Source organism: Dermacentor variabilis, chromosome 3 (assembly GCF_050947875.1).
Source record: "Dermacentor variabilis isolate Ectoservices chromosome 3, ASM5094787v1, whole genome shotgun sequence".
Lineage (NCBI taxonomy): Eukaryota > Metazoa > Arthropoda > Arachnida > Ixodida > Ixodidae > Dermacentor > Dermacentor variabilis.
This window is the reverse complement of record NC_134570.1, coordinates 43444892-43468516: the sequence shown is the minus strand read 5'-3', so window position 1 is coordinate 43468516 and position 23625 is coordinate 43444892. Positions and strand designations below refer to the sequence as shown.

The following is a 23625-nucleotide window of genomic DNA, read 5'->3' as shown; positions in this document are numbered from 1 at the left end:
GCCATGCTGGAGGTGGGCGAATTATAGTTATGCGTTCCAACTGTGCTGTAGCACTTCTGGATGTCGATGGGGACTCTAGTTGATGCTCCTCTTCTCTTAGCTCGTTCTCTGCTTGATCTGTTCGTTCAGTGGTGTCGAGAAGGCCAGGGTGCTCAACTGGCATAGTTTGAGGCTCGGGAACAACAGGAAAACTGGCATACCAGTCGCCAGCCACAGGAGCAGATGTTGTCAACGGTGAGCCTCCTTGACGACCCGTGTACGGCACCTTAGACAGCCACTCGGCATTCCATGTTTTGTCTTCCAGGGTGAAAGCACTATTTCCCTTTTTATCCACTATCTTCAGGGGTTGGCTGTAGGAGAAATCGCCTTTCCTCGAAACATGAGGATCTTTCACCCTCACGAAGTCACCCGTACGGAACGTTGGCACTTTCACCCCTCTTTTTCGATCTGTATAATCCTTGCTGCTCATTTGTTTCTCTCTCACCCTCTTCCGTAATTCTCCAATTTCTGGTGCCGGCTTGTAAAAGAAACCTAGGCCTGGGATAAGCCCATGTCCAACATGGTGCGTGGAGCGCGTCCATGCAAGAGTACAGCTGGTGGAACGCCTGCTGTTGCATGTGGTGTACTGCGATAAACAGCCAGGTACTCCAATGCTGCTGTCTCAATAGGCCGATGTTCCAAAACTGCAAGCTGCACGTAGTCTTTCAAGACCCTGTTGAAACGTTCCACCTGTCCGTTACTTTGAGGATGATAAATCGATGAGCAGGAGTGCTTAATTCCGCGCTTTAGGACAAAATCCTCGAACAGGGTAGACTTCAGTTGCGGTCCATGACCTGTTAATATCTCACCTGGGTACCCCTCTCTGCTGAACACTGCTGTCAAGAATCCGATTACAGTATTAGTTATCACACTTGAGACAAAGGACACCTCGGGCCACTTGGAATAAAGGTCAATATAACGTTATTGCAATCTTGCAGCTCTCCTCAGCTCTTGTAAAAGGACCGACAATATCAAGCGTTAATTTCTGCCAAGCACGCTCAGGTAGTGGAATGGGTTCCAGTGGTGCTACTGCGGGTTTCGCTGACTTATCTGCCGCTTGACAGACACTGCAAGACGAGATTGCCTGCTCTACTTCTTTGTCGAGTCCAGGCCACCAATACTGCGTGCGAAGCCTCTGCTTTGTGCGCACAATTCCTTGGTGACCTTCATGCGCCGGCTCCACGAGAGTTGATGTCAATGCAACTAGTATGACCAGGCGCTCATCCCGCAATAAAAGGCTGTCCATAACTGCCAACTCATCCCGCACGTAGAAAAAAGGCCGCAACTCGGGCTGAAGACTGCATTTCGCCGGCCACCTAGTTATGACGTAAGTCATCACCTGCTGTAGCAGCAAGTCAGATTGAACAGCTTCCTGAAGTTGTGCCTTTGTGATGCAGGTGGAAACAAGCGACACAACTTCTTCCTCTTGTTCTTGTACGTTTGACAGAGGCAATCGTGATAGAGCATCCGCCACCTTGTTATCACTTCCACGGTGATATAGTACATCAATATTGTAGTACAGTAGACGTGCCGACCATCTTGCAATTCGGGTAGACCGGCGGCCTGTGCCCCGGGATGAGAGGAGAGTAACCAGAGCTTGGTGGTCAGTTCGTAGCTCGAACTTCCTTCCCCAAAGAAAGACGTGGCAGTGTTCACACGCCCATACGCACGTGAGTACCTCCTTTTCTTCTACCGAGTACTTGCGCTCCGCTCGCGACAGCGTTCGAGACGCGAAGGCAACGGTGCGGAGTTCATTTCCGTACCTCTGTTGTAGCACTGCTCCCATACCATGGTCGGTAGCATCTGTAGTCACCACCGGAAGTAGCGAGGGGTTAAACATGTGCACAGCCTTGCTTGTTGCGAGTAGTTGCTTCACCGCACAGAAGCTTTGAGCAGCTTTGTCGTCCCAGGAAAAAGAAGCTCCTTGACGAAGTAACTCGCGAAGAGGCTCTACGACGTCAGCAAAGTGAGGAACGAACTTGGCATTATAGCTGACAAGGCCAAGGAACGAACGTAGCTCTGTGGGTTCTGGGTGCTGGAGCATGAACAATAGCTTCAACCTTCGATTTCAAGGGTGACAAGCCGTTGTGGCTGATGACATGTCCAGAGAACGTTATGTTGAATTCCAATGGTAGATCGCGAGCGCTCGGCCGGATCACGAACGGAGCGCGTCGCTCCGACTGAGATCGCTCTCATCTGCTCGCACCATATCTGCGAATGGAACGCGTGCGCTCCCGCGGGAGCACTTAGTACAGGAAAATCATGTGAGAGGGTGCTAGAATAGAGAGAGGAACAAGCGCTTGGAAGCGCAACCCACCACCCCATTTCACTGTGCGTGTCAGAAGAATCATCACTCGACTTGGAAATTGTACTGTGTGAGTCGGAGCTGTCTTGGAGCGCGAACAAAATCGCACGGCGCGAAGCGTCGTCCACGTTTCCAGTGTCCGCGACCGGAAACAGGCGACCGTGACAGGAAGCAGAGGTGGGTGAAGGAAATACGTCACGAGGATTTCCGGTCAAATCTGCCGATTTCGGCGGAGCAAATATTTTTGCTCCACGGAGCAATCCGGGATCAGCGGCTGGTCTCAATCTGCCATTGGAACACACAGCTCACGCTCCCATTCTGCCATTGGAACAGGATTGCTCCATACAGAGCAGAAAAACTTGATCTGGATCTGCCATTGGAATTCAACATTAGTTCTTGCACATTGAACAAGCACTTTTTGTTAAGCCGCAGGCCAGCAGCTGAGATGCACTGAAGAACATCATGAAGGTTTGCAGAGTGCTCAGCCACAGATTTACCGTAGACGATGGTATCATCTATGTAGCAAAGTACGCCCTTGCAGCCTCTCAGGATTGAAGTCATCATCTTCTGAAAAGCGGCTGGTGCAAAGGCGAGGCCGAAACACACTCGACGGAAACCAAAAAGACCGTCGTGCGTAATGAATGTCGTCAGATCGCGGCTTCCAGGCGTTAATTCCAGCTGATGGTAGGCTGATGCCAAATCAATTTTTGAAAAGTGTGTTGCCCCTGCTAGCTGATGTAGTAGGTCATCACTATGTGGAAGAGGAAATCCGTCAACGATGATAGCTTTGTTGGCTTCACGAAGGTCCACACAAAGCCGAATGTTGCCGTTCTTCTTTCGGACCACTACCACCGGAGAAATCCATTCAGTTCCTCGATTATACCTGCTTGCTCAAGCCGATGTACTTCAGCAGAAACTTGTTCCCGAAGGGTCAGAGGAAGTCGACGTAGCTTAGCGGCCACTGGAGTCACATCCAGCTTGCGGTTGATGTGATCAGCAAAGCCTTTTACTAGTCCTGTCTCATCTGAGAACAAGTGGCTGAATTTCTCGCGAAATTCGAGAGGTAGAAGTTCGAAAGCAACACTTTTCATTTGCAGGCATTTCAACTCAGCCCCATGTATATGCAGGTCCAGGCTGCTGATGGCGTCCAACCCAAGTACTGCGGTTCCTTGCTGTACAACATACAAGAGAACAGGGACAGTGCGTTGCTTGTAAGCAACGGCAGCGGGAAAACAGCCCTTCACTGCGATCTTCCTGTTAGACTAATCCAATAAAGCACCAGCAGGTGGTAGCAATGCCTTCATACTTTGAAAATGCTTCATGTAAATGTACTCCGATATTATGGATGCTGACGACCCTGTATCTACTAAAAAGTTCACAGGAACGCCTTCAAGTTGGAGTTCGATGAAATTTTGAAGCGGTGCCGTTCAACAAGCACATTCGTCGTGGTTGAGAACAGGCGGTCACAAATGCACAGCGCGTCTTGAAACGCATCTTCCGACACTGTAACTTGACTTGTAGAAGTAGTATGCTGATCTGGGACTGGCACCGCGGGAATAGTAGCAGACTGAGTAGTAGCAGCGTTCATCGACGCGTTGCGGAATTTACGTTGCCCCTCGACGCCAAGTGAATGCAGAAGTATGGCTCTCCGCCGAGACGCAGCAAACTCGGTGGCACCCGACGCTTCCAAGTAGGTAGAAAATAGTTCCTTCCACGGCTTCCATGGTATGGGTGGCTGACCGGGGGTTTCCAGAAATGCAGGCGGAGGCGTAAGTCCCGCGAAAGTCATCGTAAGGCCTAGCTCGTCGCCAGTATGTTGTATCGTAAGGTGTAGGGTAGCTGGGTCAGGTGGCCAGACGCACCGAGCCACACTCGGGGGCCCTCCGTCCCAGAACAACCACGACTCCAATCGTCTGCGATCACATCTCTCACTTCGCTCTACGTGCTCCCAGATCGCACCAGCCTTTTTATTGCCAATATGACGTCATGTATGACGTAGCAACAAAACAGAAACTGGAAACGAAACCAACTGCACAATAACAACACAACAGAGAGCATGGCGTATCGGGCAGCTGGCCTCGGTGAGGCAATCTAGCTTTGACGCCGCCCCTTCCCGTCCATTTCGACGCCATCGGTGCGATGTCTCTTTGGAAGGTGTCCTGCACATGGTTGCCGGACTCTCCTGGCGGTGTTCAGCTCACAGTATAGCTATTGGTAGCTCCCCCTCCATGCTCTCCCCACCACTGCGGAAGAAGGAAAATCCGGCAGAACCCATCTCACGACGAATGACGACGTTAACGCGATTTGCAGTGACGCACTGCATCGACACACCGTAGTGCGACCGCCCAAACGAGTCACGCGTCACGTGTGTATGAAGAAAGAGGGGGGCCCCCTTCTTTCGCGCGTACCTTTGCGCACGCTGCGCCATCTGGCGCCGCCGCAGTGAAGTTCCCAAGAGGTGCGTTTGTGAATACGTACCAGTTCAGGCAAGGTTGTCCGAATATGCATGACGCGAGTTAGAATCCGCCCAGCGCGAAAGAAATTTAAATAACTTCTTAATCATTGAGGCGCGGTTCATATTCAGTGGCACACACCAAGTGACCCAAGTTGTAGTCATAGCGATTCATAGTTGACGTAAAATACGTTCATTAAGGAGTGCAACTTACCCAGGGGCGCATACCGAGAGACCCAAGGGCAGCACATATCTTGTGGTACACACCCACTCAGTGACCAAAGTTAGTGTTAGAGAGAGAGAGGGGGAGAGAGAGAGAGAGAGAGAGGCGTTAAATGAAAAAAAAATTGGTTCCTTGAGGAGTGGTACGAACCCAGTCACACGTGCCTAGTTGCCAAAATGTCTACATAAACATTAGCGTTAGCTTTCTTCTACGTATTCATTAAAATATAGTTCTACTGTTCTTTTTTTCTTCTTTTAATGTTACCCATAATGAGCTATCGACCTACATTTGTGACCAAGAAATTTCGACTCACGTTCGTGAACAAAGCTAGCAAAAGTACCGAACTAACGGAGTTCCTCCATCGCGCCCGTCGTAAAGCCATTCTGGAGATCGTCCAGACTCTGGCCGTAAGAAATGACACATACCGAACGCGCTCGACGACACTGGGTACGACGTCTCGTGGGGCGTCGAGGGCGCCTCCTACGGAGCACCCGGAGAGGACGACTTCTCTGGACATTCCCGGCGAGGATGCAGCTTGTGGCATCGACTAGCGAGCTTTGGCAGCCGAGCTTACGGTAAGTAAAGATGAGTCATGTTTAAGGATATTTTTTTTTTCGTTTTTCGAAAAAGGGAGGGGTCGAGAAATAAATGTGTACATATATAATTCGAATATAGATGTATTTCTCGGCGAGTTGATATGCAGAGGTCGAGCTATATTTATGTTTGACCTATTTTCTAGTAAATACGTTTTTTTTTTTGTATCATGCGCCGTGTCTGTCACTGCAGAGACAAAAAAACGCCCTGTTTGTATCCCCTAAGCCAGTCCTGTGTGCACGATCGTGCGCATCAAGATGGTGCATGAAACGCAAAAGCCCTGATGAAAATAATTGTGCTGCAAACATCTTGGAACACTTCTCATTGGACCTACACTGCAAGTCTGAACAATGTGCGTAAAGTTTCTTTTTGGTAAATCGAATTTATATGTAGACAACCAGGTGTGTACTCCCGATATCAGTATCAAGTAGCTGTACTGTTGCTTTCTAGGTATGCTAGACTAAATATTTGATGTCCTCGTATCTGACGTTCCCGCAGAGAGTTGGCGCATGGAGTCCACATCCTGTATTTTTCGCGATTTTTCATTTAATAGAATCGCTGGGTGAAGGGGATATTGCATGCTACCTGTTCCAACAGTCTTTTTCTTTAGATTACCTTTGAGACAGACAGTTCTGTTCAACCTTCTCAGATAGGTTTCAGAAGGAGGCAGAAATAACCTGCATAATAAACAGCGATGTTCAGATAGCTATTTGAACAGATTCAATAATTGACTTCTTTCATTATTCGCTTCAGGGCACATTAAAGAAGTTGTCTCCGCTGAACAGAAAATACTGAGAGGGCAAACATTGTATTGTCAGCGCTCTCCCGCACACCTTTCTCACCTTGACAGCAGCAATAAAGACAGTCGTATATGCCGCCCCAGCTGAAATGTTTCCAGTCACTGCTGGATTACTAGGCAGGAATATCTGCCAACTGTAACTTTTCTCATCTAAAATAATCTTTCAGTTGGCAATCGCAATGGTTTCCAGCTGGTAAAAGCACTCATTGCCAGCTGGAAAAAAATGCTGAATCCCGCCTCAAAAGGTTCACCTACCCGCTGCATCACATGGAAATTGAACTACGCTAAGAAAAAAAAAAGGCACAGTTTTCATCTGGAATTAGCAGTGAATCCGCTGGAGTGTTCCCCTATTCCTTAGTAGCAGTGCTGGCCAGTTCGAATGACATCCAGTGGTGAAAACCACTGAATGCGATTTCATCCAGGAGTGATAACCATGCATATGTTCGCCGAATCGGTCAGCAGACAGCATTCTTTTTTTAACGCGAAATATTGGCGATGGCCACGCGTACACGTACCCCGCCTCTTAAACGTGAGCCCGGCATTGTCCGCTCAAAGCCGTCGCGCAGAATGCGGGTAACGTGCCGTCCTCGTAGCAGCCACTTCGTCCTTCTGCGCTACAGCTACACTAAAATACGTAAACACAAAGAAAAAAATAGCGCGACCACCTATAAGAAGAAGGGACGCTTCGGTGCAAGCATCGTTGGTGAGGGCTGCGAGATGCTCCTCAAAGTTGCTTTCCTCGCGATCCCCCTCCTTGGGGCGGCTCGCCGTCGCTCTTGGAGACGCCGCCCGCCGCCTCGATCTTGGCCCGGCTCCTGGAACGGCGCACTTTGAGGGAGGGCGCCTTGGTCGGCTCGGTGGCCTGATTGCCTTCCGGCTTGCTCTCCGATGCCTTCGAGTTGCTCGAAGAGTCCGACTTGGCGGAGCTCGTGTACTTGGCGCTGTCCATGCTCGAGCGCGCCTTCCTCTCAAACGCGCCGTGCGCGACGAGGTTCTCCGGCTCGATCGCGACGTCCGTCGCCGTATCGGCTCTTCCAGCAAGCGGGCCGCTCGATTTCCTGCTGGCCCGCGAAGAAGCGTCGACGGCGCTGGTTTTCCTGGACTTCCTGGAAGCGTCGGCGGTGCTCGTTTTCTTGGTTTTCGGTGAGGCGTCGACGGAGCTGGGCTTCCCCTTCTTTGAAAGGGTGACGACGCTGGCTCTCCAGTGCCTGTAAACTTCGTCGTCCTTGGCCAACGACGGTTCCCCGACTTCGTTCTTGATGCTTGATTCGCTGCCCAGCTGCTGCGCACCGGTGCTATGGTCGCTGTGCTTGGTCACTTGCCTCGATTCGGAGTGGCGCAGCGGGACGAAGCAGTTGAAGACATCGAAGCTCTGCGGCAGCCAGCCACCGCGGAAGGCCCAGGAGGCGCCGTACGAGCCCAGCAGCTGGGTGAGCAGGCCGAGCAGCATGCAGGTGAGCCGGAAGGGAAACTGCTGGCCCAGCTCCTCGTCGTACATCGGGAGCCTGATGGTCACCGGCACGTTCATCGACGGCTCGCCGCACAGCCCGCGGAAGACGACGCTGACGAAGAAAGCTGCGAGTGCGCGCGTCAGGCTCAGGATGGATCTGCACTGTTCCTGAGCGCGTACGGAGCTTAGCGGTTTATGTCCACTGGTATCCACTAGATGTGTCCAGAACTCGCGCGCGTTATGCAACCGCACGAGATATACGACTTGAACTGAACGGTACTGCAAGCCTGGAAGGTACTTCAATTAACGATAGTGCATAATCTCATAACTGGTTAGGATTGAATAAATATGCGCGTCGTAGCACCGGAAAGCGCGTGCGCGCACATACATGCATACACACGCACGTGCACACAACGCGTGTTAATAGTACGTAGGCTCGGTTTCGAGAACCCCTTTCTTGCCTCGACTTAGCAGAATGAGGTTCTGACGCGTCACTGTAACGAAATGGGCTACTTTTGTCATAGAGGAAAGAAAATGATATAGGAGGTAGCGTCACGTGAAAATCTTGAAACCTAGTCGTGAGAAGCAAAAAAGGAATCATGAAAACAGAAACCAAGCGGATGAAGGCAAGCAGTTTTTTGTAGTCACTCAGAGGGACTGCGATGGATTTGCTCTACTGCTGTTACTGCTGCAGCCATCGGAATTTGTAACAAGCGGGTAATCGTGCGGATACAGCGGAGGTAGTGTTGCCATTGTAACGGCAACCACGTTTTCTGGTATCTGGGCCGAGAACCAGTCGCACCGAATGCTGCTAGCAGGGAGCGAGCGGCACGGGATGGAGAATGCGGCGGCGACAACGGCGGCCAGCGGCAGTCAAGCCTACCACGAACCAAGCCGCACGGCGTGCTTTCCAGGATTCAACGCGCGATGAGCACATTTGCCCTGTTTCCACGGGAAGAGAGAAAGGCGTCAGAGGAGGTTGCCTTGCAAAGGCTAGATGCCTTACGATGCATGCTCTCTCCTAGACTTTCTTTTTCTTCGTGGCTTTTGTTAATGTTCATATTACTGCGATTATCATTCTTAAGATACTTACATACTTAGGAGTTATGTATGCACCTGCCCCTAACCGTTTTCCCAACCGGTGACCCAAGTTGTCTACTAGCTTGGGTCACTAGGTATGTACTTGTGGTCGTCACATTGTCCTCATCCAGGCTTCGTCATCCGACTCCTGGCTGTCGTCACGCCTTCGCCGTCCTCCATTGTCGTGCTTCATCATCACGCTGTCGTCATACCATCGCCGTCATTTCAGAAACACACTTTCTGCTGAGCTTGCGCCCTGAGCTATAAGCCCTTTAACAAAGGGATGTCAACCAGGGCCACAGTGCCACTGGTGGCGCAGAACTCATGTCAAATTGTCGTCATGCCTTCGTCGTCATACATGCCACAACGCCTTCGTCGTTAAATCGACGTCATTTATCGTGCAACAGTTTAGAGACTCGCACTGCGTTTGCAAGCAAAAAAACGGCGAAAGAAAGTGGACGCAACGCCACGATCCGGTCAATCGGGGCTCTGCAACTGCCGCCAGGTCAGCTGAGCCGTTCTGCCTTCCGCTGCTGGGATGAAAAGTTGTGCGAAACGGATTGGCGCGCCTGCAGAGCACATGTTTGCACACCACATCATGGTCCGAGCGTAACTTACGGTAATGCTCTAGCTAAATGTATCCAATCCGTTTAATGGGTGCGGACAAACGCCAAACGATTTTCCGTCGGTCTCTCAGTCTCGCGCACCATCGAGGTGCGACGCTTGCGACGCTGCTGCCAGCGCAGACGCAAGCCACGCCCGGCGTTCTTCGGACGTGCCTCGCACGGGCTCCGCGATTTCTTCTCCTGGCTTCGGCATCTCGTCCGGGATATCCTCCAGTTTCTGCTACCGAGCACGCGAAAGTGTAAGGACCTTCCTGACACCTCATTTGCCCGGACCCGCCGACCACCGTTTCACCAGGGCCTCATCTTTGACCAGCCACGGGTCCGCCGAGCTAAGCCCAACACTGGGCGCAACGCCACCTCGCCCGCAGCACGCAGCTGCACCTAGCGTCGCACCGGCGTCCGCTGCGCCGACACTCGCTCCCGTTGCCTCGAAGCCGCCGATATGAAATGTATAGTTGACGGTACACTCATCTCCCAACAAGAATTTGATGACGACACGCGCTGGTCCCGAATGCTCCAAGCGGCCTACCCAAAGGAAGCCGTTTGAGCCACTAAGGCCCACCTTAAGTCCGCCGTGGCACCCCCGCCATCGCTGAAGACTCTCCGCTTACGCCGCCACGTCCCGCTGCCTCGACTCCCAGCGGAAGACGACAAGATAGTCTTCCGCCCTGGAGGTGGCCTCGACCTCCGCACAACCACCAATGGGGCCCTCCTTGCCTCATTATGTTCTAGCGCCAGCGTTGATTACGCCGCCGCCCGTGCCGAGGACCGCCGTACGCATAAACCCTTACAACAGACCCTTTCACCGTCAGTACGCCCTCGGAGCAACTCACCCGGCAATATGCCCATACCTCCGAGTTGCGTCTCGCCACCCAGCTGTACCGACTGCGCGCTTATGTGGCCGCACCCGACAACGCCCTCCCCGGCATACTCTACAACGCCGTAGACAATCAAAACCAAGAGGAGATAATCGACGATCTGCATGTTATGAATCCCAGCAGCACTTACGCCATCGCTGACGCAAAGCAGATGGGTCCCACCCGGTCCATCCTGATCACCTTCGTCGGCACGAAAGAACTCCCTCGCACCGTGGTGTTCAACTGCGGCCTGTTCATCTGTTACCCCTTCCGCCCCAAGGCTGAAGCTTGTGTCAATTGTTGGAGCCATGCTCACCGCTCCGACGTATGTACCAAGCCAATGTCCGGACGCCACCCACGCTGCGGAGCTATGCACGCGGCTCGGGACCCCCCTGACTGCACTTCTAAATGCATCTTGTGCAGTGGCACACATCTCACAGGGTCCCACCCGTGTAAGCTCCGCTTCGGACGAGGTGGTCCCTCCCCACTCACATCCAGTCCCAAGTCGACGCCATCCAATTCAGCGCAGTCAATACCATCCGCCAAGGACTCCCGCTCATCCAGCCCCCGTAGACACCCCATGAACTGCTTCCTACGTGAGCTGGCGATCGCAGCCTCCCACACCCGAACCCGAAAAAGAAAAGCTCAAAGCTCAAATCGCAGCCCAGAGCAACGAGATTGCCCTACTAAAAGAACAGCTGGTGGCGCTGCTCGCGCGCCCCCACCACCCCACAAATTCCCCTCACCAAACCTCACAACCCATCACTCTCCCGCCCCTATGTCCGCCTCCTCTTCGGCCGCGACTTCTCGTGCCGCCTCCAACTCCCGCAGCCCTCCACATAAGAGGCGCTCCTCTACCGAACCTGTCCCTACCCCGGAAATGGAGGCTGTCATCCGCCACACGGCCTCGTTCCTCAAGGCACATGAACGACGCCTCATGGCCGCCATTACAGCTCTGCGTACGGACCATTAATGGCTCATCCTTCCTCTCCTCATCCTCATCTCCCAAGCACCCTGCACCAGCAGGGGCACCCCGGCCTCAAGATGGCCAGACTACCCCCGCGCCTTAATTTCAGGCAGTGGAACTGCCGCGACTTCCGCGCAAAGCGGAACACGCTGCAGCTCCACCTCCAGAACATCCCTCCCTCCGAATTCCCCGCTATCATCGCCCTTCAAGAAACCTTCTCCCCATTAAACCCAGTAAAACTACGTGACTGCACAGCTTTGCACCCTGCTTTCCCTTCACCTCCGAACGTTGCCACGCTACTTCATCGCACCTACATGGCAATCGAGCATCCGCTCGACGTTCCTGAGTGCACTCACCTCTTCTTGGAACTCCTTCCCTGGCGGCGGCAAGATGCCAGCCTTTTTGTCCTTAATGTATACAGCCCTCCCCGCACACCTGCAGTTCCCCTCCTCCTCTTCCGCAACGCCATCTCACGCGCGAGCCGGAACGCGCGCTTAATTCTTGGGGATTTTCAACGTTCATCACGTAAGTTGGGGCTACCCCAACAATTTCAGGAAGGGCCTGGCGATATGGACCTTCGTGCAGAGCGAACAATTGACCGTCCTTAACGATTTCTCGAAACCCACCCGCATTGGCTCCAGCGCACAACGGAACACTAATCCGGACCTTTCGATCAGCAAAAATATCCCGGACGCGGTGTGGACGAATACCTGGGTCTCTCTCGGTAGCGACCACTATATTCTGTCCATCTCTTTCTCCTTTCCCACTCTGTCTTCCTCCCGCAAGCCCCTGGTTCGGGTGGTGGACTGGGATCGCTTCCACCAGTCGCGGCAAGAAGCCTCTACCTCCATCTCAGACCTTTCTGAGTGGACCACCAACTTGCTTCAGGATGTTTCCTCTGCCACCTCCACCGTCCCCACCCCTCCTCACTCATACCCGGCTGATAGTCGCCTCCTGCACCTCTGGGAGGCGTATCACTCCCTGCACCGCCGCTGGCTTTCCCAGAAGCACAACCGCTCGCTGCGCCTGCGCCTTGGTCGCCTAGCAATGGAAATGGAGGAGCACTGCTCCTCTCTCACCAGAGAGCATTGGGGCCAGACCTGCGAGCGCATGGCTGGTAACCTCGGGCTGAGAGATACGTGGGCTCTCCTACGTGCCCTGCTTGACCCATCCAATTCCAAGGCCACGCACCGCAGGGACGTGACGCACTTCCTTCACTCATTTCCACTCTGATTCCGACTTTCTTCTTGCTCTTAGTGATGGCTATCTCTGCACCAACCCCCCTTCCTCTCTCCCAGCCTTCACCGGCAACCCTAATTCTGCACTCGACGCAGATATCACCCCGAGCGAGGTTCGTGCCGCGCTGCATAAGCTCCGCATCACCTCCGGGGGCCGACCAAATGCCCTCCGTAACAATGCCCTCCGTAATATGGACACTCCATCCCTCGAGGTCATCACCGAACTCTATAACAAACATTTGCATGAAAGTACTCTTCCTTCCAAGTGGACCCACGCTAAGGTAACTTTCATCCCCAAACCTGGCAAACCAATAGACATCCAAAATCTCCGCCCCGTTTCCCTCACCTCCTGTCTCGGTAAGCTCTTGGAGCACGTTGTTCTCGACCGCTTGCAGAACTTTCTAGACGACATGCACCTTTTCCCCGATTCAATGTTCGGCTTTTGTCCTTCCCTTTCTACCCATGACGTCATGCTCCAGCTCTCCGAAGAGGTTCTTCACCCTCTTCACGCCAAGCACTCTCGTGCGGTCTTGGCACTGGACATGACGAAAGCGTGGCTGTACATGACAACGTCCTCCATTCCGCCATCCTAGATGCTCTTTCCACCTTTAACGTGGGTCCTTGTATCCACGGTTATATCACGGCTTTCCTTGCCCGTCGCACGGCTGAGATCTCATTCAGCCTTCTGTCTTCTCTAAATTTCCCTCTTGGAAATCTGGGCACCCCCAGGGTTCTGTGCTCTCCCCCTTCTCTTCAACATCACTCTTTTCACCCATGGCACGCGCTCTCGCTACCATTCCTTACCTGTCCCATGCTTTCTACGCCGATGATATCACCCTCTGGGTGACCACCGGAAATATTGGAGAGATGGAGGCCGTCCTCCAGGCGTGCGTGGACGTGGTTGCCGGTGATGCTCGCGCAGTCGGGTCGGCCTGCTCCCCGTCAAAGTCGGAGCTTCTGCTCCTCCCGGCTCGGGGCACGGCCCCCACCTCGTCCCCCACCCTTAGCTTCATTACTGACGCGCAACTCGTCCCTTCTGTCTCCTGCCTCCGCATTCTGGGTCTCCCTTCTCCAATCCAACGGCAAACACACTGCCGTCCTTTCCCGCCTAATTACTACCGTCCACCAGACCGTCCGACTTACCGGCACCACGGCATGCGTGAGCACGACCTCCGTCGTCTTGTCCAGGCCTTCGTTCTCAGCCGCTTTGTCTGCTCCCTCCCCTATCTCTTTCTCTCGCGCCGAGGAAGAGAAGGTGAACTGTCTCATCCGCCAGGCCTACAAGTCGGCCCTTGCGCTCCCTACCCACACCCCACTTCTCGTCTGCTGGTGATGGGCATCCACGATACTCTTTCAGAGCTTGTGGAGGCCCACCGCAGGGCACAAATCGACCGCCTTTCTCGCACCCCGTCTGGTAGAGCCCTTCTCTCTTCCCTCCGCTTGACCCCTGTGTCCCCTGCCAGTGTAACCCATCCCTTAACCTCCTGTGTATCTTCCACGCTCACTGTCAACCCTCTTCCCATGAACAAACGCCCTAAGCATCACACCTACCGCCGCTCTGCCCGCTCCTTCACCCTCTGGCGCCACTACGGCACACAGTCTAATGCTGTGTATGTCGATGCGGCGCCGTACAATTCCCCACCCCGCCTACGCCCTTACCACCACTTCCCATACACTTTCTCCCCTGACCGTTACCACTATACCTGCCCTCACGTCCACTGCCGCAGAGGAGGCAGCTATTGCGCTCGCCATTGCCACTACCCCGGCCCGTTTCATATTCAGCGACTCCAAAGCTGCAGTCCACAACTTTGCGAAGGATCGCATCTCCTCCTCAGCGCTCAGCATCATTGAGCACTCCCCTCCCCCTTCTCGTCGTAACTCTGGGTTCCGGCTCACGCGGGGCACCCTGGCAACGAGGCGGCAAATTCCATCGCTCGCGAGATGACAGACCGAGCTGGCCCCTTCCACTCCGGGATGGACACGCGTGCGTCCCTCTTCACCTTCCATGACATCACCCTTCATTACCGCAACTCTCGCGTATCCCTCCCTCCCCCTCACAAATCCCTACCTAAGCTCCAACAGAGCATTACAGCCATTGTGAGCCATTTGCAGGCTCACACTCTCCTCTCTCCTGCCCGACTTGCCCTTATTCACCCCGGTGCCTCCTCACCCGAATGCACGCCCTGCAGACACCCACAAGCAGACTAAGCTCATATTCTCTATTCATGCCCGAAACACTCTCCTCTTGCCTCTTGGCATGTATCTAGTCCGCAGCTGTGGGAGGCTGCTTTGGCAAGCTCTGGTGCCAAGGCCAGCAGCCTGAAGGCCACCCATGGAACGGCGGCATCTTAATTTTCTTTTCGTTTCTTGGCCTTCACTAAATAAAGTTTGTACCACCACCACCTGCTGCCGGCGTTCCTCATCGCGCGTGAGCGTTGTGAGACGCCTGGTTATCTGCCAGGGGCGATGTTACTGCAACAGGTTGCTTCTAGCGCGGCGTCGCGTAGACACGTCGCCTCCGTGTATCGTCAAGACACCGTCCGAGGTTAGTCATCATATCCGAGGGAGAATAAATAAAGCATTTATTCAAGAAAAATGAGAAGATACAGGCTTGGCTTACGTGTGTGAGGAACTCGAGCGCGGTGATAAAACTAGCTATCGCTTTCAATTGTTCGCCTTCGGGTGAAACCGCCGTTATAAAGAATAGTGACATGGCGGGGTACTGGTCTCACATGACGGCGGGTCTTTTTCTCGAGTAAATACGGTACTTTGGAGAGCACACTGATATCTCCGGTACTAGCATACCCAACAGCTTCCTGCACGTTTCCGACTTAGCGGTCACTTTGGTGTGGAAGGTTTTAGCGTTCGCTATCGGGTCTCGGGGAGACCTCCAGATATTGATTTAGGTCGTGACACGAATGGCACACACGACCTGTGGCACGCAGTTGTGCCATACGTCAAAATTTACTTACTTCGGGGTCACGAGATAATCCCTAGAGAATGTAAAAAGCATCATCTATACGCGCTACCTTTAATTTTTTCCCCGATCGAGTTTCCTCCACTGCACTTCATAATAAAATTTACGTAACGCCAACACATTTGTCAATAGTCCATCATACAATTTCTGACTCACCCAAGAAGGCGCCGTACGTGTTGCTATCTTCGAAGTAGAGGACGCAGATCATCTGCGGGAACAGCAGCACGTAGACTATGTCCGAGCAGAGCAGCCACAGCTCGAACACGGAATTCACGGACAGCGCCACGTAGGTGGCCCATGACCCGATGGCGAACACCATGACTCGCAGCACCAGGGACACCTCGATGTCGGAAGCCTGCAGAAAGCAGTTGGATGCTCTCGGAACGGACACCAGAGTGCGCTCTTCGACGTACCTTGTCCTCGACTTTCTCTTGACTTATCTTTACTGGCGCTGTTGCAGCCATGAACTTATACCAACTCTCCCAGTGAAGGCGGAAAGAAAAAAACATGTGGCGTGCCTTGCGCGCACCTTAAAGGGGCCATTACTAAGGACGTTCGACTATTCCCAGTTTTTTTTTCAGTGTAACTGAAAGTAGAGGGCCCAATTTGACTATACTCAAAGAACTGGGCCTTTAACGAGAAATCTGAATTTGAAATCGCTGCATCCAAGCGCCAAGTTCCCACGGACAGCGACCGCCATTTTAGCATCAGTTGCGTGACGTCAGGAAGTGTAGGGCCGCCGCTTTGTTGTGTGCTCCGAAACAGTTCCGAGAGAGACGCTTTGTTCCGCACGCTCTGGCACCCGATGGCGCAGCAAGGGCGTCGCCGTTGAATTGCGCCCGCAATTCCTTCGCTCGCGTGGTAAAAAAAGCAGCAGTGGACCGCCACGAACCATTTAACAAAATGATGCATATGAATGCTACGACGCATTTCCAGTTCCTGCAATCGCTTCTGGTGCTTGCAGTATACAAAAGCGTGGCCTTTGAGATCGGCTTCCCTTACACCACGAGGCAGACGTTTCCGAGGCTTCGTTTTAATTCATCACCACTCTGTACGGTTCGAATACGACTTTTATACTACTCCGAATGCGCTCAAATCTTGCGAGCTTGGTGTGAGACGTCTACGGTTTAAGGTGCAATGCAAAATTTAAGCTCGTAACACTGGTGGTATAAATAAAGGGGATATGAGACATCCGCCCAATCGTAGCAATTGCTACAAAGGAAACCCATAAGGGCTCCTCGAAAGAAAAGCCTGTCAGGCTTTTCTTTCTCAGTGTCAAAAGTGTCAAAACGTCGCAATGCTCTGCTCCCACGTGAACACATGCTGTGCCGTGACGCCACAACACAGTTACACGTGTGGCACCTGATGTGCTCTTACAGCTTGCATCACAGAGTCTCAGACAATTATTAGATGAAACTGTGGCGCTAGTGTCCACGGCAACTGCAAGCATGGCAAGCTAGTTCAGCCAGCTTGGCAATGATGGGTAGTGAGTGGATTTGCCTAAACTTCGACCTTCTAGCGTTGAACGGCTTCGTGACTTTGCAATGTGATCTTTCTTAAGGAAGTACAGCGTCATAAATAAATATATAAATAAACACTAATAAAATTATTCGACGGCTGGATTCGAACACAGGACCTCTAACACAGAAGCCCGACAGTGAAACCATTACGCCATGGACCCACGCACCAGTGGAGCCGCTGTAATCAGTAACGATTATACGCGCTTGCAGAGCTCTTATTAAGTGGGTCGTTGCAATGGCTCATACCGTAAAAAATCGGCGTCTAGTCCGGCGAGACAAAAAAAAGATCATCATCAGGAATGGTTCATACCCCCGTAAGCAAACGAAGATGAAACGGTTGAATATGAATTAAGAAACGGAAGAAACAAAGAACGAGCGACTTGTCGCGGACACACGAGAAATTTACCCTCGGGCAGTTGAGACAGGACAGGACATTGTATTTCAGTAGTTGTCAAGTCATTGTGGCATCCTTGAAAACGAGCAGGCAGACACAGCTACTCGATCTTCACATCCCAGTGCCGATTGCGTTGCTGCCCCGCTGTCAAGAACAGACGCAGCGGGAAATCTCCGTGCGCTTGCTCGCGAGCTTACCCTGGCCCCATCGAATTCGGCAGGCGTTTAGAAACTAGCGCCTTTCCTCCCTAGATCCTGATCTGAAGCTCCGCATACCACATGGCTCCACAGCCAACCGGGCCCTTACTCTAGTTAACCTCGCTGCCTTTCGCCTCTTGTTTTCCTTCCTACAGGCCCTTTTCAGTCTACAATTAAATTATATCCACAACGTCGCACTGCCGTACCTTCGGTTTTGGTACCAAATGCAAGAAACGGAACTGCAGCCTTCACTTGTTCGTCCAAGTCAATCTCTTAGCGTGAAAACATAAGTAGAGTTATGGTGGAATAGTGTATATAAGCCACGAAGGTTAGAAAACAATATCTTGGGTCTAAGCTAATTGTCTAGTGATACGAGCGAAACTGAATTAGTGCCATCTTAAGCGAAGTATTTCTGGAGCCGCATACGATACCGTGGGTCGAACGATGGATTGGTAGACGTTCTTGGTGACCATGGAGGACGCACTGAGCATGGAAGAGTCCGCCGACGACATGATCGCAGCCGTGATGCCGACCAGGCCCAGCATGGAGACAAAGCCGGTGGTCAGGTAGCGCATGGAATACGGCAGCACCCTCACGACGTCCTTGTCGCGCAAATAGTACGGACCCGGATAGCCGGCCGCCGTAAAGTCTGAAAGGGCGAAGGGAAAAAGAAAGGCGCGTTCCCTGGGCCCATACACGTAAAAGATTAACGCTAAAACTGTTGGTAAGATGCTTTTTTTTATATGCGACGACAGAGACAGGAAGACAGAACACGTTCCATACCCTTTCTCTCTCTGTCGCCGTGCTTCGAAAAATATTGAGCACGAGCACCGACCAATTATATTGGGTGTGTGTGAATGGTAATTTTTTTTATACCGTGGTGCGCAAAATCAGTGGTGACGATGAGCCACAATAAACGGGAGTACGTTTTTAGTGAGCAGAAGACCCCTATAGCTGACGGTCATTCCTCGGCGGATACAAATCTCTCGGCCACCTCGCGCCGGCCGCAAGAGATCGGAGCCACGCCCCCGCTTCGCTTCCTAGGCCTGTCCCTAGCCAGCCGCCGTCCTCCTCACCTTCCTCGACGTCGATGCCGCTACAAGACCAAATCAAACACTGCCAATAGCGAATCGGATCAAATCGAATCTCAAATACTTTTCGAAAAGTTTTCGACTAGTTCCTTTTTCTCCAATAATATCGATACGCACGTTCATTGAAATGGTCGGAACGCAGTCGTCCCGACGAAGCCGTCGACGGAGAAGACGCGCACGCTTTTAGCTAGACTGGCCAGAGTTGCAATCCGCTGTGTAATCACATCGTGCACAGTCTTCCGTGTCATCAGTGCTCCATTCGCGTAACAATATGAAACATTGTTAACGTCACAGTATTCGTCATATTAGCAAGTTCCTGTCATTACATTTCACATTATGAGTACGCTTCATCAAAAGCTGTAATGGAGCGTTATGAAGAAATAATAAGTTTAAAAGGCAGTCATGAGCAGGTTAGACCTTAAAAACGCGCGCTGACTGCAGCGATGGCAGAGTGAAAAAAAAATTATTCTCTATAGTTACAAATTTCGCTGTGGATGGTGCCACTATTCAGAGAGAAAATCCGAAAAGAAAACACACGGTTGTCGCACGGATAAAGAGTACCAAACAATACCCATTGCCGAATGTCATGCATGAGCGAAATTTGAGCGCTAATGATTGCGGTTTAGCTGGGAAGTTTGGCCGCTAGCGACGCAGCGTGGTCACGTTGGTTCCCGTTCCTTATGTCCACGTGGAACAGGGGTGAAATTCGTTTTATTTTTGCTTCAGTTTCATAATCGATCATACACAGCTGGCAATAAGAAGCATTCGAAAACTATTCGAAATAGATTCGTGTTGAACCTATAGCGACTATTGGGTGGGGTATTCGAAACTAGGTCACATGCTGTCACTAATGTTGCTTGTATATCCGCCTTTGACTACCATACCTAAAGTTACCGCACGGCTAGGCCGGAGAGCTGCACAGCATGCGCGCGCTTGCTTTCATGCGCATCGGTACCAGCTGCAAGTCGAGCTGCACGTACTCGCGCTTTTGGCCACTGCGCCGATCACTGCAGGCGGGACGGCCAGCGCGATGCAACCCACGGCGGACAAGTACGAGAGCATCCGGGCGTCGAAGTCGGTCTCGCAGCTTAGCACGCGCTGGAAGTACACCTGCGTCAAACATTGTTGCGCGAGTTATCCCCGTCGCATTTGCACTCGTGCACACGGACCGACGACCGGCCAAGGGCTTGCGCAGTGCCTGCGCATCAGCTTTGAAGGAGCGTCAATTTATTAATCTGCTAAACCCTCAACTACATAGTACTAAAGCCCGTGAGACAAGCCCAAGTACTGCTTAGGGCTAAAATCAATTTCCGCACCCCACAAACAAACAAACAAACAAACAAATACGTGCCCGAACGTATGAAGGGAAGAGTTCTATTGTGTCACCTCGAGATGGGGAGGGGGAAAGGAATGGGGGGGGGGGCGTTGCTTGAGTATGTCGCAGTGGACGGGTTTCGAAGCCTGGCCTCGAAGGCTGCGTACAGCCTTTGGGGACGAAATGTTTCCTCAGCGTTTCTCTTCAGACACCCACTGAAGGATTGTACATAGTGCTTAGAGATGCTAGATGTTAGAGAGGTTAGAGAAGCTAGAACCATTATTTTACCACAGACCTCATTTTAAGGGGCATTGTGGTAGTAAAATTGTGGTTTTCAAAGAATAACGGTGGCGTACGGGAGATTGGGAGTGATTAAATACGCCCATATCTAACACGAACCAATTAGAGAAAGAATAACTCAGCCCTGACCAACAAGTCTATCACTCGCAGCGACTATTTCTTTATTTTATATTTTATTTTATTTTTCGTGCAAAGGACGCTTTCTTGAAACGTTTGACTAAATTCGATGCGCACAAGTTTCTTTATTGTCATCTGCACACCGTGTAATCCTACGCAATGTTTATGCACCGCACAGGTCACTAATCTACGTCACGTAACATATCATGTTTATGGGCTACGTACGCCGTTCACAATCCAAGCCGGAATGCAAACAGCAGTTCATCCGAATGCACTGTGAGAAGTCCACGCAGTGATGTCACGAGAACATCATGTTTGATGTTTGTGTTTGTCGAGAAAAAAAAAAAAGGTGAGCAGACGTCTATACATGCAAAGGGAATTGCGACGCGAAAAAATGTGGTGGTACGGTTGACTGGTGGTTATAGCGTCAAGATCTTGCGCTGGGAGAAACCGAGGTTCGATCCAACGATCGTGCACTTAGGTATTCTCATTTTTCCATGTGCGAACTATTCGGGCAAGAAAGTAGCAGCCATGTGGTAAGCTAAAGTCCGGGGAGAGGGTTTGCAAAAGAAAACTCCGCTTTAGGAAAGCACGGGAATAACAAAGCACGTACACCAAAGAGGCCAGAAGTACAACGCAACGTCAATGACGCCAGGTCTGACGCTACGAGAAGACTTCAGCATCAAATTAGGATGCTTCACGAGTGTCTCCGATCGTTCATGCAAGCTGACTGCGATCATTTGATTTGCGAAGAGAGGGTGGCAGAGTTTCTACTCCTTTCAGGCGCGGTGCTCTGGGCATTAGATCGCGAGCCACTGCAGGAAGCTGGCGTCCATCTGACAAGACATTTGTAGCGCTTTCGAAGGTACGAGATGCACAAAGCCAATATCCTTGCGCAGCGGGATGTAGTTCCGGGCCTAACTGTCTAACTAATGGCAGTATTAAAGAATTAGTTTTTGCGTAGTACATGATGCATTACAGCGTTACGTGACTTGTTAGTACTGTTGCGCATGCACATCGTATACCGCGAATTCCGCAGCAGCCGAGCAGACGACGTGGCGCGGATAAACACATGTCGAGGGGGGTATTCGGTCTTCCTATTGGCTAAGAAGTCCTGCAGCTTCCACAATGCCGCAAACGACTAGCGAGATGGAGTACGTGGATACGTTTACGCAAAATCGGTTCGTGATGCTAGAAATCGGGCTTGCAGATCTGCTAAGAAAATGTCGAGTGCACCTTTCTGCGCAGCGAGTCCAGTTTTTATCACTCGTTTGTATCGATTGCTCAAGCACCACGGAAAGCAATAGCCTCAAAACACGTTTCCCGGTAGTTTTGGAGCTTTTAATTACCTGCCACGGAATACCTCCGAGTGCGGTCATCAGGAAGGCGTCGAAAAGCTGGCTCACGTCGCTAGACGCGATGGTGCCGACCCAGTCGCTGCGCGGAGGCACCATCAGTCCAACGGCATGGTTGCGTAAGCAGAAGGGCACGCAAATCCACTGCACGAAAAGCGTTCACTCGTGAGAAAAAGTGTGCAAGACAAGGAGATGTTGGTGCCTGTGGGCGCTCCCAACTAGGTAGAAGCCTAAAACAATAGAGAAAAAGAATACAATAACAACAGTTCTAAAGATGACAAACACACACAACATATATAGATACGCAGAAACAAACGTTCCCGAGCAGTTCCCAAAATCCAAGTGTTCATAAAAATACGCAAATTGCGCCACTTGGTGGCAAACGCAGCACACGCTAACACGCGCACAAGAGCCGCGGGAACGCGGTAACAAAAAATTAAAGGATTATGAAAGCACCAATATGTGCAAATACAGAAAAGAAAGCATCCAGAAATAAAACGTTTTCGCGTGATGAAAGTTACAACAATGTGATTAAGTAACTGATACATTGTAGATACTTCAAAAAACTGCATTAATGCGCGTGCTGCACTGTGTTGCATATGTTTATGATGGTAATGCACCCAGTATTTCACCTATAGTGGCGATTTTGGCCTCCTATGCAGAGTATGTATCTGTCACGATCCGCCCGGGTTCGTGATCAAGGGCGGGCTCGAGGCACCCTCCTTTAGACGGGCGCTCCGCAGCGTGGTGGTGATGAATGATGACTGACCGCCGAGCAGCTATGCTCATCGGTGTTCGTTGCGGCGTGGTGACCAATGTTGCCTAGCGAGCCTGACAGGCTATCGAGCCTGGTAGGCTAACAAAGATTATGCCCGAGGGGGCGTCACATGCGCGGTGACCAATGTTGCCTGCCGAGCCTGACAGGCCACCGAGCCTGACAGGCCACCGAGCCTGGCAGGCTAACAAAGATTATGCCCGAGGGGGCGTCACATGCTGGTTACATCCCCTTACCCCCAGTCTGTTTGTCGACAACAGAAAAACTTCAAAGTTCAATTTACGAGGCTTTGCCCCCGTTCTAGCCGGGTCGACGGTGCCTGCTACCCAGCCGAGTAACGATCCGGTGGCCTCCGCCGTCGAGTACTCCGCCTGGGCGCCGGTGTTGAGGGGCCGGGCGTAGCAACTCCGGGCGCTGCCTGAGCCAGTCTCGCTCCATCCGGAGGGTCCGCAGTCGTCGGCCTTGTGAATGGTGCCGGACTTGACACCGGCCCAACGGTCGCAGCACCACTGGACACGCTTCACGCCTCCGAGGTGGGCTGTGCTCCGCGGGAAGCGACTTGTGTTCCCGCTTGTCCTCCTGCGGGCTGGAACTCTGAAGTGGCAGTCGAGGGTGCTGACCAGGTCCCAAGGCGACGCCTGACAGGGTCGGCGTGTCTGTGCCACGTGGCCCCGTCTGGGATCGGGACGAGCAGCGATGAGGCGCTGGCAGGAGACATCACCTGTTCGCCGGACCAGGGTGTGCCAGGACGGAAGTTCTAGGCGAAAACTGGTGCTCCCGACTCCGGCAAAGGCCCGGGATGGCACCCTTGGTGAGCAGCCAGCTTCTGCTTTAGCTGCTTCAGGAGCACTGTGGATCGGATGTCCAGATGCAAGACGTCCAAGGGTGTCTTGCCCATCCGACCCAGCAGGAGCTCACAGGAGGCACGGCCAGTGACATCGTGGGACGTGGTGC

At 52.3% G+C, this 23625-nt stretch overlaps 1 protein-coding gene across 5 annotated transcripts in view; it reads right to left on the bottom strand.

Annotated features, from left to right (window-relative positions):
• Positions 1-23625, bottom strand: part of LOC142575473 (uncharacterized) — a 74078-nt gene that overhangs the window by 39279 nt on the left and 11174 nt on the right. For 4 of the 5 annotated variants that reach the window (XM_075684866.1, XM_075684867.1, XM_075684864.1 and 1 more), the window contains 4 exons: positions 21891-22040; positions 19790-19919; positions 18150-18367; positions 15764-15962 (listed from right to left, as the gene is read on the bottom strand). In XM_075684866.1, coding sequence (XP_075540981.1) covers positions 15764-15962; positions 18150-18367; positions 19790-19919; positions 21891-22040 — 697 coding nt within the window. The remainder of the gene's footprint in view (positions 1-15763; positions 15963-18149; positions 18368-19789; positions 19920-21890; positions 22041-23625) is intronic. The other variant, XM_075684868.1, reaches the window with a different exon arrangement.